Here is an 18,536-nt window from a genome sequence, read left to right as displayed (position 1 = left end):
CTTATAGTAGGTAAAGACTATTAAGTAGATGAAGTCCTCAAATGAAGAAGAGAAGGTTAGAATTTACATTAAGTTATAAAGAAACTGAAGGACTTTACCTACATCAACAGAAATTGACCCAAGAGACATTTCTCTATTTAAGAAAAATGCTGACATTGCTATGGGTACAGGCAACCTTTGGAGGATTTTTGACAACTGAACAGGATGGCCTCCAAGCATGTAAAGAAATAGAAGCATAATAGAAGAAGCATAAAGCAATGGCTAATGAGTAATACTGAAAAGGTTTTGGATATGTAATAGGTGTGAAGGGGCATGGGAAATCTTTTGAAAGACAATTAGAATGTGTAAGCATGGCATGAAACCCTAAAAGTTGGAGAAATATTTTTTTTAAAAAAGCTGGCATGAAAAACTCAAGAATGAAATGAGGCAAGAGACACACAAAAAAGGAATCCAAAGGGATGCATACTTCAGATCTTCCTCTAAACTGAAAAAACTCATAGAGGACTGTTCTAGAAGTGAAAGCCAGAGGTCGACTCCTGACCCCTTTTCCCAATTCCAACCTTCTTCCTATTCATAGAAATATTATGTATATGTTTATGGGTATCTAGCAGTTGCTGTATGACATACACATTTTAATAATTTTATAAAAATATGATTATAAGTTTATAATGTTATTGTTTAGATGTTTACGTAACAATATATCTTCTATAGTAATATTATATAATTATAATGATTTGTCTGGAACCAGAAAACAAAAGTGTCACTTCTCTTGAAATCTGATAGCTCTGAATTAACATGTTAATATTCATGCGATATTCTGGACAACACGCAAGAGTACATGATCTTCAAGGATTACAGTACAAAAAGGTTTCAGGAAAGGCTACTTAGTACTACAGTTTGCAGGTATAATATAGTATACCTGCAAATATTTTGTAATCAAATCTACACATAATGTTATTTCAGACTGAAAATTTAGTTGGGGTAGTCCATTTTTTATTATATAAAACATTATAGGTTTATCTTACCTGGGAACTTCTGCATCTTGTTCTAGAGAGTTTGAGTGAGAAATGGTGCTAGTAACAACCTCAGTCATGCTATAAAGAAAGAGAAAAATTAGTATTGTAAATACTACAGTGATTTGTTATGCTGTTTATTTTCATTTTATATACATATATATGTGTGTATAAATATAAAACACCTCCTGAAAAAGTATCTTAATTAGTATGAGATAAAAATACCTGAAAGCCACCTGATCAGAGCTATACTGATCTGCATTGCTTCAATTACTGCATTACACTGCAATTTGAGCTGGCAAATATTGACGTTCATGCTTTGTCTCCCTAGCAATCAGAAACTGACTCAAACAGAAGTATTGAAAAGGTTCTGGCTATTCAACACAAACAGCAGGCAAAAAAGAGGTTGATCTGAGTTAACAAAAGAAGAGAAAATTTAATTTAAGCAATACTGTTAATACCATCGCAATCTGCATTCCTAAAAAAGAAAAGCCAGTATCATAAGGAATCTTTGAGAGGCACCTTATGCATAGTTACTTTTGTTTCTTTCAAAACAAAAATATATTAGTTTAAAATAGTAGAGGATTCTAAATCTTCCTAAATTAAGCCACTTACAAGTTTTCCACAAACATCATATATACACAGGAGTATTTATTTATATGCCATCATAATTAGTAAGACTTTCTAAATATTAAGACATTCAGGCACTGTATATCAGAGGAAAAGGTTTCATTACTACAAACAAATTTGGTGGATCCAAGAAAAAAAAGCTAATTGAAATAATAAAAATAGGTTGGTATTTTTCTATCATTAAAACAAATGAAAAAATCTCAAAAGACCAAGATTCATCATAGTAAATATAACAAACCCTGTGTTTACAGAATATAGATATTCTTCCCTTGAAAAACTTAGGAGAAATCAACCTGAGCAGTAATCTATTCAAACAGATGATGTGACAATCAGGTTTATGGACTGTTTCTGTAATTTTATATAAAATATATTATAAATGTAGAGATATTTTAAAACATAAAATTTTAAAAAGATTATAATGAAGTAAATTTCTTAAGTTGTGTAAAATACTTCCCTCCCTCTTTCAGGAGCTAACAAGCTGTTTGCCCATATCCGTTTTTATCTCACCTTCTGCTTCCTAGACACCAACCTCTCTTTCTTCTATGTTGTGTAACAAATCAACTATTAAGTTTCCTAGAATAACAGCTCTCCACCTGTATTTAGCCTGAAGATGCTGCTCCTATTATTTCAAGTCTGGGGAAGTAATTGTGTATCTGAAAGCTTTTCCAGTTATTCTCTATCCTTTACCCAGCTATAAAATACACCTTCCCTCACACCATGCCTCTTCTATTTGATCATTACTAAAGTAACCACTCATCCACCCCGCACTTTGTATATGTGAAATGCCTGTATATGTGAATAGGAGATGACTGAACTCTTGTTTCAAACTATGAGTTTGTTGCTATAAACAACTGCAAGAACCCATTGAGACTTCACTGGATACCATAATTAACAAAACTACTTTAAATTTTTAAACAAAGTTAAAAGAGAAATTAAAACAACAAAAAAAAGTCTCTCACGCATTCTGTTCACCCTTTCCTTCCTTTGTTTTTTCCACCTTTTGGTCTTCCTGGGGACTATCTACATCTGAAATGGAGACGTGCTGTAATATAAAAAGAGGCATCTGAACTTGCAAATTTTTCTGTCCCCCTTCTGCTTCAATAAAGTTTTATTTTATTAGCCTAAGGCAAACATACTTTTGTCTTATCAGCCACTTGAAAAAATCTGACTGAAAAATAATCAGAATGACATACATATCAGAGGACAGCTACAAGTGAGAAATAATGAGATATTAGATTCATCTGAGCTTCTTTCTAAGTCATTATTATGAGTTTTTATTTACAAATTCATATCCATATAGTACCCTGGAAATATACTCTGCTAATCTCACACCTCCTAGGTAACGACAAAAATGTGGAAACAACCCTATTATACACAAACTATTTACAAACTAAGAAATTGAAACAAATTCAGGATTTTACGCATGCCACAGATTCACTACAGTAAAATGCACTATAGAATTGAAGACCACAATACATTTATTGTTTCTAATCCCATTAACAGCACTGAACCTAGAGTACTACAGGCAAGTAAAGCAATGCTACGGCAATTCGCATTTCAGCATAATAGCTCTTAGCCAATTTCAAAGAAAGGAGACTTATAACCAAAGATGATGCATGAAAGAACAAGGCTTGTTTACAGATCCAGATTGAGTTTTCAGACAGGAACAAAATAAACACCTTTATACATTTAATTTAAAAACAAGCAAGCATGTAAACAAGTGGTAGAATCTCTACCTAATCACCTGTGACAACTTCAGAGAAAGCACACATTTTTGAAGAAAAAAAAGTTGTTAATACAGCTCTCTAGTATAACAAAATACACATAAGAATTTGGTCTATTAACCAGAAGACCATCTGTTGTTTTTTTTTGTTTAATTTACATATTTTTGTATATATGTGTGCATACATAAACTTATATATTTATATGTAGTATTACACATTATATATAATTATATATATTATATATACAGGTATACACACATTTAGTTTTACAAACAACAAATCAGTTTTCGAAAGTGCTCACAGCAGATCTCACTTTACTACTGTTTAATTACTTGTGACTTTTATTATTGATTTAAGCGGGGGAAAAAATTCACCAATCCTAAACGCCTTAAGCCCTCAATTTCTGAAGTATATTGAGGAATTCAGGATATTTTGAAAAGAGTATTCATAACAATTTGGTGCTTCTATACAAAATGGTAACTTGCCTTTCCTCTTTGATGTTCTACAGGTTTGATCTTGACAGAGCTATTGGAGCTCTTTGGAGTTTCATATGGCTCTTCAAGGAACTCTACAAAACAAACACAATTACTCTAAATCAGAAAGCTACATGACATACCACACTGTTATGTGATTTCTGTCAACGGGTCACAGTAGTCCACTTCTTCCCTAGCAAGGAGAAAGGGGTTGATCTCTCAGTAAATTCAAAATCTGTGTTATTATTAGTGACGATGCATGCACCAGAAAAAAAAAACCACAACAAACCAACAACTTATTTTTCATGTTATTTTCACGGTAGAAATATGATAAACTTAACTTATGCATACTCAGCTCTTACAGTTTTCAAATCATATTTTACACAGTCGCATGAGTATTTTTTGAATGAAAGTAAATGAGAATTAAATATGTTAATACACACTGTCCTAGCTCTATAGCAAAAAGAAGTTACATAAGTGAAAAACTGATCAGAAAGTCTTGAGAAAACAATTGTATGAAATTTAGTTATAAAATAGCTACAATAATACAAAATGAAAACTTATTTCCATTTTTTAATTAAATAAACAGGGGGACATAAAAACAACTACTGTTTTATATGTCAGACCATAGTAAAAGGATACACCACAAAAACAAACCTCCACTTTCTGATGTTACATCTAACTCCTCCTGAACAAATGGTCCCACTTCACTAAAATCTTCAGTCATATGAGGTACAGAATAATTCCCATGATTAATTTCCTTCTTATCAAAGTATTTTGACTTTGTAGACATTCTGGTAATTGGAATTACAAAAGGTAATCAACAATAGAAGTAATATAAATATCTGACTTAGTTTAAGCATGCTGTTCCTCTCAGACTGCAGGCTAGCGCATAACTGTATAATAAACACTACTGTGATATAATCAATGTTCATGTAAATTTTCTCTCTGAATTTCACTTAAACCAAGATTAATATTTTTTTTCGGTATAGCTGTTGATTTTTTTAGTGACATTAATGGTACAGTCTTTCAGATAGGCTGTTTCCAGAAAAATGTAACCAACACATACGATTTACCAAAAATGGAAAACAAACTACACCATGACTTCAAAATCATCTGGTTAAGATTACATTTATCTCCCTCACAGAAACTTCCTTTATTAAAAAAAAAAACATTCTTGTCAGAGAAGACACACAATAATGTCTCAAAATACTAATACTAAAGATCTTTTGTTTCTTTAGTGCAGCAGCAGATGAAATGTCACAAAGGACTGCAGGTTAAGGAATCACCATCTCCAGAACTGTGTAAGATATTAACAAATAAAATATTTACTGCCTTTTCCATCTATTTTTCTGACATGCACACATATGAACATAACTAGATTAGTTTATTTTTCCGTGGATCTGTAACGTTGTGAACTCTCATCTCAATATAAGCAAAATTACACTAAAGAGAGTGGAAGTTATCTGAATTCTTTGATAAAACCATGATACCAACTATATCAGAAATCTAGATTCCATTTCCACATCACTAAGTTCATAAACAACCATGTACAATTCACTTCATATGCAACAGCTGCATTGTTTTCTACCTAGAAGTATGTCTGCTGATGGAGAATATTTAACCTGCTTCATGCAGCTGTAAACAGTATGCATCAGTTTGACTTTGCACTCAAAATTAAACATGTATATAACATGTAATAACAGCAGAACTCTTCATACTGACATGCTGCTTAGCTGAGCAATTATGACCAACTAGAGTTCTTAGGTTAAAAAAGAAAAAAAAATTACCCAAAACTGGTTTCACAAAGATCATCATAGGCTTGTACGCTCTGGACGTCAAGTGGAGGACTGGCCACCATGGAAGAGCCTTCATCCATACTACTTTCTTTCTCTGTCCTAGACTGGGTTTCCGATGGAGATACAAATTCTTTCAGATATTGATTATCCAGACCCTAATAATAATAATAATAACAATGACGATGATGAAAATTCGCTACTTAAAAAAAAGATACCTAATACTTTAAAAAAACTCCGATTTCATATAGTATGTTTATGACTCCAACGATACCACATAGTACGTTTATGCTTAACTTCATATCCTTTATTATAGATCTGAGAAATTCTGTATTTACAGTTGCCTGTGGAACCTGAGTTTTGCCCCTTTTTGCATTAAGTGAAGCAATAACCTCTGAATTACCCAAAGGAAACGTAAGAGAGATTTGTCAGCGTCAATTGACCATCAATTGTCGAAGATGCTATGTGACAATTAAATATACTCTATACAAAGATATACAGTAAGATTTGGCCTTCATCAACCGCAATACAAAACTGGTATTAAACTACTCTAAATTATTATCACTGAAGACAGTATGAGAGGCAAAAAGCCATACATAATCATGCAGTTAGATGCATGCACAAGATTTTGGCAGTAAGTTGTAAGTAAAATACAGGTGGCACTTGTCAGAAAACAGAAAAAACAAACCAAAACCAAGACAAAAATCTCTTTTCGTCTGGGAGAAAAGCCTTCTCAGACAAACCCCCACAACCCTCTCCCCTCAAAGGCTTTCATGTAGACTTAAAGAGGATTAAGTGATCCAGCTGTCCCTAAATATAAAATAAAGCAATACACATCAGGTTCTTCTGGCAAATCTCTTCTTTTATATTAACATACATTCTCCAACTGTGTGTAACAGTGCTAGATAGAAATTCAAAATTCACTTTTCACCAATCTTTAACTTGTTTAAATACTTCAGTCAGACTGTATCTGCACTGTCCTCAAAGATAAATGAATCTAAATTCAAGTCTCCCCAGGTAAACTATTTTATTCTTTGTCTTGTTTTTCCATACTTTATCTCCAATACTGGGTTTCTTTAAAGATGATGTCTAAAACTAGACACAATGGCCTAACTTGTAGGAATTTGCTCAAATAATGTGGTATCTAGGTAAATGAGTTGGATTTTAAACAGGACTTCCAAAGAGAACTTTAATCTCCAACCAAAGTCTTCCTACAGACAGAATTCCAGTATTCCTGGAATGTTTCTCTTTTCCTAGTAACCCTTAAAAGACAGGCTATTAATCAATATTCCAGCTTTTACTGAGAACAGAACTATGAGATGAAAGATGTATGTGATTTTCTTTACTGGCATAACTAACTCACACATTTCATCAACACTTGTCCCATCCTTTTTCTTACCTTAAATTTTATGCTCTCTGCTTGAGATCCATCTCTGTATAACTGTTCTAACAGCCATAAAGAAGTAAGGACAGCAGCTGCTGATGTTTTCACATGTATCATTGGGAGAATCTCGTCTAAGGAGTCTTGTTTATTGGAACCACAGAGCAGTCTTTTATCAGACCATCTGATCATCCACTCAAGCAATTTTGCAATATTGCTCAATTTACCCATCAATTCTATAGCTAGTTCTTCTCCTGGTACAGTATCAACTACATCAACAGTTTTGTAAATGTATTTAGAAGTTGGCTGGGTTTGAAGGCTAGAGAAAGTATGGTTAGGAAAGGTCTGGCTTGCTGGTGCAAAAGTGACTTCTTGATTGTCACTCTGAGCTCTGTACATTGACTTGTGTTGTAAACCAAATAATCCTTCATTAAGTCCTTTCATTAAGTTACGCACAGAAGGTTCTGTTGTCTGTACAATGGACTGTACAATGGTTGGATTTTCCAAAATATTTTGGTTTCCATTATAGACAGACACTGTTTCAGGATTGCAAGATGCCAGGGTGACAGTATAGCAAGACCCTGCTCTAAACACACTTTGGCTTCTAGTTTTGCCTTGTCGACGTTTTAGTGTTGTATGAACATCAAAAAAGAGAGAGTTTAATTCATGCTCTCGAAGAAGTCCAGAGAAGCTAGTAAGCAATGGAATTCCAAGGTCATTGTACTTTATCAGGTCTCTCTCAAGAACATAACTCAAAAAGAGTTCTAAAAAATTAACGTATTCATCATCATCACGTTCAAATTCCCATGCACCAACTATAGGCAAATTACATTGATTATGCATGTCTTTTCCATATACTTTGTCTTTATGTTTTGTTTTCCAGTTAAGAGCTTTTATCTTGCATGTGGCATTTTTGCTACCTATTTCTCCTTGTCTCTGATGTTCATGATCCCTGTAAGACAACAAACAAACATAAGTACTGTTAAATCCATTTTAAGAAGAATTAAGAATGTAAAATCAATTTTAAGAAGAATTAAGAATGTAAAATCCATTTTAAGAAGAATTACATGAGAAAATGAGTAAATGCAACATTAGTTCCTTTTCTTCCTCTATTGTTAAAACCAGGAAACTAACAAAACCAGATTTACGTTAATGCAATGTTAAGATGGCAAATTAATCAAATGCAAAATCCACAGTTTTTACATTGAGAGCAACTCAGCAGTATCATATATGAACTTGGTCATAGCTGATAATAATTTACACTTCAAGAACATATTAGTCACATAATAACTGATGTAACATTGGCAGTTCTAAGACTTGGCAAATTCGTAATCCGTCATTTGATAAATTACCCAAAGTGACAATTACGCTGTTTGGTAAAAAAGATTACTTCAATAGTAAGAGACAACTTTGTTTTCTTTTCTTTTCAGAAAGAAAGCTTTCTGTTGCAATTTTTCCATACCTTTGGAGTGAAGGTGTTTGAGCACTCGTTCCTTCAGTAAGCAAAGCATCAGAAATCGTATCTGCTGTGTCGGCATCACTATATACCTGAGGATTCCCAAGATCAGTAAGTGTACTTCTGCTTAAACTAGTGCCTAATGAGAATCTGTCATAACAGCGTTCCTCATCATCTGCTGCTCCCTCTTCTGCTGGCTCCCAAATATTAATTTCTATGGGGCCTATGTTCCTTATTACACGTCTCAAGGCCTTCATTCTCACTTTTTCAGTAGCTTGTATAACAATTGACATCATTTCTTCACTTTCAGGACCTACCCAAAGAAACAAAACCAAGAGATTTTAAATGCAAACTTCACAGTTTCCACTTACTCTCTTGAATTGAGACATGAATGAACTTCGAATGATCGTAAATTATAGCCATTTAGAAATACAGACAAAAACTGTGATAAAGTGAAGAAACACCATCAACTTAGAAGTCATTATATTCTATTATTGGGATAGACATACCAGAAAGAAAATCCAGAATTTGCCACAAAACTCTCTCAAAGTTGTCTAACAGATAACTGTAATAATTGTTTTACATGGGTTATGAAAGAAGGTATTGTCACAAGTTATTAGTTAAGTAGGGTAAAAAAGAAAGTTCGTTTAGTATTTCCTGAAGAAGGATGCAAACTACCTTTAACAAAACTGTGTCTGAGTCGCTGCTGAAGACCATGATACTTATCTCTCAGGGGAACCCTTATATCTTCAGGATTAGGAAATGCTTTTACGAAAATTTCTGCCACCTGCAAAAAATAAAGTACCTTTTCAAGTAGCTAACACGCAAGGAAGGTATAATTTCCAACAGAACTTACACTACCAGGAAGTCTAACCAGTAGCATTTACAAGAAGAAACATTTGTGATAATCTCTATTGCTTTTGTCCTAGCTTTAATGTCTTTTACCTTTTTCACTGGTGGCAATTCTCCAAGCAGACTTAAAATTACATCTTGAACTAATTCTTCAACATTCATGAACCTGCAGAAAGGAAGCATTCGACAAGCCCACTCCACTGCATTCAGACAATGCTCAACTGTGGAGGCATCATATTCATTGTTCTTCAGATCCTAAAAGAGACCACCTTGCTATAGAAACATTAATTTATATGAAAAAAGTATTTCAGCCAAATTATTTATATATTGAAAATTGTGATGGTTCTTCCCTAGCCAACAGAAAATAAAACTAGCTAACTTAACAGCCAAGCAGAGACGTATATGATGCTAGGAGACAGATCAAGGTTGCAATGGACCATAACTTACACCAAAAAAAAAAAAAGCAAGAAAAAAAAAAAGCAGCTTTTTTTTAAACCAACTTAGGAAATAATTCCATTAACACTCTGCTGAAGAGTCTGTTTGCAGCCATTTAGAGTAAAACTTAAGGATTTGATTAAAATAGCTGTAACTGATTAAATATGCTGAATTACCACACAAAGTAATTTTACTGTGACTTAAGGTGATCATACATTCTTTCTTGAGAGCAAGATATTTAAGCCAGCCAAGAGGCTTTTAAGATGGATCAGTTTATTTTGAAACAGTCAGAGGTTTCTATCTCATTTGTCAATGTTGCACAAAGCACAGAAAAATCAGAATATTCTACTATTTGAAACAGAACCATCCTGTTCATATGAAGCTTGATTTTTCTGGTGAATAGAAACTTGGATTTGTTTTAAAAACAGCGCAACCTTTGATAAGGACAGCTGAGTTGCTAGACTAGATAGGAGGAAAAAAAAAAAAAAATCAACATCCATACTGTTACAGAATATATGACAAATATAATGCCAGTAGTTTCTTTCTTTTACTTCCTTGACCTCTGACATCAATTGATGAGGGTATAAGTAGAGAAAACATGATTAAATGTTAATATTTTTCATTATTCTTTTTTGAAAACGAATGTATATTTAATGCACAAAACCCCCACATATACACTGGTCAGGAAACACCCAAAATAACTTCATCTAATGAAAAAAAAAAAAGTAGTAAATACTTTATCTAGACAACAAGTGTAGAAACTATTGAAGAGATACTGCCAGAAGAGCAATTATCTCAGTTAAATACCAAGCAAAAGCCCAACAGAAATACTATTAAAAAGATGTAGTTCATATGTACAGCACTATTCTGTAGCATCAAATACTTACTGCACATTATAGCACTATGCTAATTTTGTCCTACTAAGCAAGTAAGAGTTCTCACAGAAATATACAGCAGATCTTTAGAATTCTTCTTATAGCTTTATGTAATTAAAATGTATCTTTAGTATGGTAGTAATATAATTACCTTCTGATTGTTAATATTTTCCCTTGCAGATTGATACCGCCTACAGTTGTCAGATAATCTTTCACGAACATGAAACATCCAACACAAGGCACATAGCTCTCTGAACCAACCTACGACACAAAACACAGTATGGTAAGATTCTATTTAAATAAATGAAACAAAACAGCTTGAGATTTTTAGCTAGAAGAAGGGAATTAACATTATCTTAACAGTAATTAAAGAAAAAAATTACTCATTCTTGAGTTTTCAATAGTGCTCTGCAGCTAGAGCTCTGCTCTGTTTAGTCCCACTTAGTGTTCATGTTTGTTCACATCTGTCAGATCTGTAACACTCACAACAATCCAGAACAGCAACCTTCACATTAAGAGTTTTGATAACCAACATAAAAGCTGGAAAGAGAACGTGTTCCTGCACACATTGCAGTATACTATTTCAAGCTAATAAGAGCTTCTTTGCACCTGTGGATTCTCACTTGTGTTCTCTTTTCCAGCCCTAAATTATTCTAATATATTGCACAGACCTAAAATTTTACAGGTAATATCATCAAACTGATGGTCTCCAGAAGATGTAGATCTATAGAAAACAGTGTGGAAATTGGAGTAACGAAGCAAAGTCTCTGGGAATGGACTCAGTGAAGGAAGAGATCCTTTCATTCGAATCTATAGATAGTAAAAATAAATAAATAAATAATCAATTACTTAAATATAATTTGCCAATTTATACACATATCAACAAATTTTGTTTGCATGTCAAAATGGAAATAAAAATCAGTTAAAGTTTTGTATGTATCACTACTAAATGTACAGCCTCTCAGTCATTAGCACAATACTGCCAAGCTAAGTAAAATTCCCTTGAGCTTGCTTTCCATTTTCTTCAGATCTGTATTCTGAAAATTCATTTAAAGGAATATGTTTAGTATGAGCTATGGCACGAAAAATGCTTTTGTTTGCATGGTACTTGTGATACTCATGATTACCATGAAATACAAGACCAACAAAGTATAAGAAGAACTAAGATCACAATTAAGAAACCAGTTTAATCCAGCACAGTCCAGGCTGTCAAAGAAGGCAGACTAGTTTTCCCTCCTGTTTCAGTTGCTACTTCTGATCACCTCCCTGTGACAGCATTAAGCATGACCATGGAATAAGCAAAAAGAAGGAAATATTTATGTGTCAGTCAGACCAGTTCCAGATCTGGATCACTGCATGAATGCTGGTGGAGGGGGGCTGAGGGAAGGCCGACAGTCACACGTACACCATTCTGTAGCAAGTCAACCTTCTGTAAGTGGCTGCGTAACAACAACCTAAGAAAAGCCTGAGGTTACAGAAAGATTTTTTATCAGTATGTTCTGAGCTTGGTTCTGTGCAAACAAAATGCACATGAGTAGAATGAGATCTTATAAGCTCCGTGCACTAAGATGACTACTTTACTTGAAGTGAGCATCACGTTCTCTGTTACATATACAACCCTAAGTGATCTGGAACACACTTCCGGTTAGCAACTGTAACTCCCAACTAAAATCAGCTTGTATCTTTCAAACGGAGAAAGAAATGAGTTTGTACGTTACCAAGTAGGTACAGAAAAACTCATAGAAGGAAACACTTCTATGAAGTAGATACCTTATATCTTTAAGTTCTGGTTTCCTAAAAGAACTGAACATGGAGTGTAAAACTAGAAGACAACATGTAAAAAAAGAAAATTACATCATCAAAGTCCAGATGAGACTGAATGCCTCTACAATGCAATTGCAAGCTTGTCAGTAATATTTACTACTGATAACCAAATTACAAAAAAACAAGTTAAATGCTTACTTTTTGCATAACTTTTTTTTCCCACTTCAGTTGTGCAATATACCACTGCGCTGCAGGGCAGGAACAACGAGCAGCCCGGAAGAGCAAGATAATTCGCTGAAGGACTCCTGACACTTTCTGACGACTTTCTCTCTCAATTTTTAAAAGAATGTCATTGCAGTCTTCCTGAAAAATGCGAATTCAAAGACAAAAAAAAGCCTCCAAATTAGAAAGGACATATACAGTAAGAAATCTGACTTAAACGTTGTTTCTGCTCCTAAGAATATTTCCCTTCTTCTTTAGAGCATAGATCCTTTATGGAAAAAACAGAGGCACACATACTTTCTTATCCCTATGGTGCTACTTAAGTAAATGAATGGACATGGAAAAAACAGACAGAAAAAGTGAGCTGAAAGGAACCTGAATAAAGATCATGATTATTTCATAAATACATTCAAACAAAGACCCAAGAAACTTCTATCATGCACGCTTACTTCACTGAGAGAAGCTGGCTGAGGACAGTATAATGGTGGTGCTGGAAGATAAAGCCCATCTGGAACTAAACCATACAATTTTCTGCTAAGATCCTTGGCAGAATCCATCAAAAGCTGAAATGTCTCTGAGAGAATATCGGCATCTGCCATAACAGCTGCTTTCAGTAGTTCCTGTATTGAGCTATAAAGAACATTTGCATCTTCCTCTTCAATAGGATCTATAAAATATTAAGCACAGAAACCAATAAATTAATAGACTCAATCAATACATGGCCTTCATTCTGAAATTATGAGGCTACATTCTCAGAATTTGCATTCATCTATTACAATGTATACATCGCATCTACTTGCTTCAAGATCTCCCACATTTGAAAATAGTATTCAATTACTAATTTTAGGTTTTGCCACAGGGGGAAGTTATTGCCTTTCTTAATAGAGAACTGAACTTTTCAGCCATGCATTTGCTTGGCATAAAATTTTGGCAAATAATTCTTACCAAGAAATAGTATACCTATAAACTAGGTATACTATTAATAATGACTATAACAACTCTTATCAGTGAGCATGATGATCAAGGAAAGGCAAATGTATGTTTGATCTCTTTTACATATTATTACATTTTTTCCTCATCTCCTAGAAGTATCAGGACCTTTAACATACATCATTAATTGGTTCCTGAAATTCACATAATATTATACTGCTCTACTTCCATTTCTACTCCTCCTGCTTGTCTTGGAATATTTGCTGCCAAATCTTTCCACTACCTATCATACTTACAGATTGTTATATACCGCATGTATATGTGTGTCTGTATGTTTGAAATAAAATCCTTGGAAATGAGTACAAAAGAAGAATCTACACAGTGTTTGGCATATGGCTTAGATAAAGATTAATTAACATCCACCTGCTGACAGGAACTTGAAATATAGTTTCCAAACACACAAGAAGAGAGTAAGGAATAGAGAACGTGCCAGTAAACTTTCTGTAAAACGTAAACAAGGACAGGCTGATCTAGCTAACTGGGGGAATTTCAGCAGTAAAGTATTAAGTTAGCTCGTATACACACATACAAAGGAGCACAGAGACAATAGCAGGTGGGGGAACCTGAATAACACCTTAGACCCATCTACTCACAGTAGAAAAATCAGCCCATGAAAGGCTCATCTCCACAAGCCCAGAGATACACAACAGCAAATTATGTCCTCAGAGAAATGGACACTCTGTCCAGGCTCTTCCCAGGAGAGCCATCAGCCCTGGTGCCCAGGTATGAAACCCGTGAAGATGAGCCAGTGGGAGTGGCTCTCTTCAGTACATTTTGGCTTGAGAGGGGTTACTGTCAAGAATGATAGGACATACAATAGGATGCAGGGGAAGAGCTTTTTGGGATTGCACAAGGCTCATTATGAGATCTTTAGGAAAGAAACCAAAGGTATGGCATAGCGTTGTGGCAGCCTCACCTCTGTTGGGCCCTGTCAGTACGTGTCTGTTTTCCTGGGTGAGGGACCCTCTATTCTGTGTGTCTGTGTATAGGATTTTAAGTGCCAGCAGCTGGCGCAGGACCACGGGTCAGAAAGCCTGTGTGTCTGGGATGCCAGCAACTGCAGAGACTGGAGTTAAGTCAAATCAAGTGCCAGCAGCTGGAACGGGACCACGGGTCTGAGTGCCCATAGCGCCAGCAACTGGAGCAAGTGAGGCTATGTAAGTGAATGTGTGAGCGCTAGCAAGTTATCAAGTCAGACTAACAACGAGTAAGTGAAATGTCCTGGGAGCTAGGGGTGTGTACATCTTGCTCTTGCAAGAGTGACACCACAGGAGTTAGCAGTGACTGGAGGGACTGGTGAAGACCTAGCCACATGCCAGAGAGACAACTGGGAGACCTGCTTATGTGTCTCTAAGGGCTAGACCAGGGCATTTGGATACTGGAGGGACCAAGGCAGTCATGACCACCTGCCAGAAAGACAGTGTGTGCACAGGTGTGTGTGTCTCTAAGGGTGAGGCACCTGGAAAGACTGAGGATCCCAGACCAGCTAGCTACTGGATGGATTGTATATTCAAGGCCAGCTACTGTGGGGGGCGTGTAGACAGTGTGTGCGTCGGGGAAAGAGGGTATCTGTGAGTGGGTCTGTACCAGAAAACGGAGTGGGGCTGGGGCTTTGGGGGCTTATATATGCAGACACCAGCAACTTGGGAGACTCAGCTACTGGGTCTAAGCCCAGCTACTGGAGGGATCCACATTGTACATATAGGTATGTATATGCAGACCTTCATCCTGACCAGCAAGAGAGGGAAATGGGATGGAATTGTTGGTGCTGTTTGCATGAGTGCTGAACTTGTCTGTAGGTGTTGATCTGTGTGGCCAGCTGTACATAGGTGTTGTGTATGTGTGTTTGGGTATGTGCCTACTGGGAATACACTCTCAGCCTTGCTAGCTGTTGGATCTGGGGACATGGAGCTGTCAGGCTATGAGATAACCTCCCCCTTTAACAGAAAGGAAAGGCAAAAATTAAACACCATTATGTAACTAATTTTAAGTATGATGATACTTTCCATACTGTTAATACGTTCGCATTTGCTTCAGGGCATTTTTTTTTTTTTTCGTTTAATGAAGCTTCAGTTTTCTTCCAAACTGAAGTTAATATCAAATATAGTCAAATAAGGCTTTGGCTGATACACACGAAGAAGACAAGACTGATGATACGGTCCATTTTTAGAATGATCAAAGCCAAAACCAAAACCCCTATAAAATTAAAGTATTTTAATACATTGTAACAGTAATGCACACATTGGAGAAGACAAGGTAATTGTTTCTTTTTAAGACAGTGTATAACACAGAATATGCAGTGAAATAACATGAAAAGTAAAGACAATTATTTATAATTTTACGTACCTGTGAATTGCTTGTATTTAATACATCCTGATGTTTCAGAAGTAACTGGCTGCCCTAACAAAGATTGTAACTTTTCCTGAAAAGTCTGCATTGGTGATAAGCTTAATGGCAGGTAACGCTCTGTCTTTTTCAGTCTGAAAGTATAACAAGAAACTGTTCATTAATAACTAAGTAAAACTCAGAGACAGCCTAATGAAGCTCTGTTAAATGAACATCTAAAGACAAAATAACTAATCTTAGCATGTTAGGTCCTACAGAAATAGGATTGCAATAGAAATTGCCTGTATCAGAAATAGCGTGGCCAGCAGGAGTAGGGAAGTGATCGTGCCCCTGTACTCGGCACTGGTGAGGCCGCACCAACCTCAATGATTCTATGATTCTATACACCTACTAGGAGTCTGGGAATATGAATTTCTGAGGCAAAGGATATGCCTTGTTACAATAAACCATGCAAATAACATTAATAACAAAATACAGTATACTAATTCCAAGCTCAAATTTACCTTGAGAATTCATCAGAGTTCTGACAATACAGCTGGTAAGCCACACCAATTGAAACGGACAGTTTCCAGTCCCCAAGTCTGTGTGTTAACCACACAGCCTCTGGAATGAGTCCACCAATAAAGAACAAATCAAGAGCATATTCAGCTGTCCACACAGATGAAAGGTTCTGGTCCCTGACAGCTCTGGTAACCAAACAGTGTTGCAGTGGAATAATACGAGGAGATAAGTCTGTGACACAAAAAACACATTTTAAAGTTTAAATAAATCTGCATGCTATCCAATGAATAATCTAGAATTCATATGTTCACATTGCTTTTGGATCCATTTCAGTGTACAACTGCTCTTTACTTCATTAGAGGCACACTACAGGGTTTATCTGCAGCAGGCAGATGCAGCTCACGCTGTGATATAATAGTGAGGTCAGAGCAGGCTATTTTTCTGCTTAATAATGTGGGATATGCAAGCATGTGCAAAACTTGTGGGTTATTCTTACTTTAAAGATTTAATCACACTGATGGAACATTTGCAAGTATGCTACATATGCTTAGGATATTTCAGAGGGTACACCTGAGATAAATGAAAATTCTGAGAGTTTTCCTAGTGTACCCGTGTTGTTTGTACTCACTGTGTTGCTTATTGCAGAAGACAGAAAGCTACAATGAGTTTTTGAGAAAGAACAGTACATTATTTTAAGAAAGTGTATCAAGACAAACTGAAGACAAATTTAGTATCTCCTTGTTTCTTCAGGTTTAGATTTGTTTTCCAAGGTTTTACTTCCTGGTTTTCCTGGAGAGGTGCTGATCAACATTAACTCTAAGGACTTACTTGCTTCTCTCGCAGTTTGTTTACTACTGAGGCAAGGACATTATTTAGGGAAATATTCACACTAATCCAGCTTGTGCAACGCAATTTTTCCAAGATTGTCTCACCATGTACATGGATCTTTGACTAATGCAAGTATTAAAATCAAGGTCTTATTTTGTAGGTTTTATCTGGAAAGTTGTCCAATTAAAACATCCAAAAGACCATGAAGAAATATATACCAGTGTATGTTGTAGTACAGAAACATTAAAAGTAGTCAATGTATTCACATAGACTGCAGAAAATCTAATCAATCAAAATAAGTTAATATTGTAGAGAAATACCTGGCATTGTAACAACTTACTAGTAGAGTACTTACAATACTTCCAAATAAGTCTTCATTCCTGTGGACATTAGATCACTTTGAAAAGCTAACTCTGAAACTAAAAATTTCCTAACAGGGGAAATCTTTAAACAGAATCTCTTGCAGAAAATAAACAAACCACCTACTGATAAATAATAATTCTCCGAAAAATCCTGAAAAGCAGGACTTAAACTAGCAAGTACTGCTTGGGTTCAACAACAAACCAACTTGACATTCCCACTTGTTCTGATGATACAGTGTCTGAAGCATTTTGGCTTCCAAGAGCTTGACTGTCAAATAAGTAAAAAATGCCTTCCTCTGGCTTTTCAGTTTGGGTCACACCGTATCACAGATCCAGTTCCACTATTTGTTAAGCACTGCTTTTCTCTCACTTTTGGGAGGATGAAAGTCAGTCAGAACTACATCTTTAGGCAAAAGTAGTGCAAGAACCATTAAATTCTAATGTTGCTTAATTTAGGTGAAAAAAATACAGCATCCTTTTACCTGAGTATCAGATTTAGATCACTAACCTCAAAGCATGGGAAAAATAGAAAAAAAAAAACCTCGAGGAAAAAAAAAAAATCAGTATATTGGGAGGCAGTCCTGAAGGGCAGAGGAGTCCAGGAAGGCTGGACGTTCTTCAAGAAGGAAACCTTAAAGAAGCAGGAGCAGGCTGTCCCCATGTGCCAAAAGACAAGCTGACGGGGAAGAAGACCAGCCTGGCTGAACAAAGAGCTTTGGCTGGAACTCAGGAAAAAAAAAGAGAGTTTATGACCTTTGGAAGAAGGGGCAGGCAACTCGGGAGGAATACAAACATGTCGTGAGGTTATGCAGGGAGAAAATTAGAAGGGCCCAAGCCCAACTAGAACTTAATCTGGCTACTGCCGTAAAAGACAATAAAAAATGTTTG

The 18,536-nt window shown here is 35.6% G+C and overlaps 1 protein-coding gene across 1 annotated transcript in view; it reads right to left on the bottom strand.

The window, feature by feature from the left end:
* The window catches only part of CUNH5orf42 (chromosome unknown C5orf42 homolog), a 66,773-nt gene that overhangs the window by 26,398 nt on the left and 21,839 nt on the right, over positions 1-18,536 (bottom strand). The window contains exons 16-30 of the mRNA XM_019473643.1: positions 16,461-16,689; positions 15,958-16,091; positions 13,065-13,288; positions 12,598-12,762; positions 11,307-11,445; positions 10,787-10,896; positions 9,419-9,580; positions 9,152-9,260; positions 8,480-8,786; positions 7,036-7,969; positions 5,631-5,794; positions 4,498-4,634; positions 3,853-3,935; positions 2,603-2,685; positions 1,026-1,094 (exon numbers count right to left, since the gene is read on the bottom strand). Coding sequence (XP_019329188.1) covers positions 1,026-1,094; positions 2,603-2,685; positions 3,853-3,935; positions 4,498-4,634; positions 5,631-5,794; positions 7,036-7,969; positions 8,480-8,786; positions 9,152-9,260; positions 9,419-9,580; positions 10,787-10,896; positions 11,307-11,445; positions 12,598-12,762; positions 13,065-13,288; positions 15,958-16,091; positions 16,461-16,689 — 3,049 coding nt within the window. The remainder of the gene's footprint in view (positions 1-1,025; positions 1,095-2,602; positions 2,686-3,852; positions 3,936-4,497; positions 4,635-5,630; positions 5,795-7,035; positions 7,970-8,479; positions 8,787-9,151; positions 9,261-9,418; positions 9,581-10,786; positions 10,897-11,306; positions 11,446-12,597; positions 12,763-13,064; positions 13,289-15,957; positions 16,092-16,460; positions 16,690-18,536) is intronic.

The sequence above is a fragment of the Aptenodytes forsteri genome, unplaced genomic scaffold (assembly GCF_000699145.1).
Source record: "Aptenodytes forsteri isolate BGI_AS27 unplaced genomic scaffold, ASM69914v1 Scaffold120, whole genome shotgun sequence".
Taxonomy (NCBI): Eukaryota; Metazoa; Chordata; class Aves; order Sphenisciformes; family Spheniscidae; genus Aptenodytes; species Aptenodytes forsteri.
Note: the sequence above shows the minus strand (reverse complement) of the source record. Positions and strands in the feature narration are given on the sequence as shown.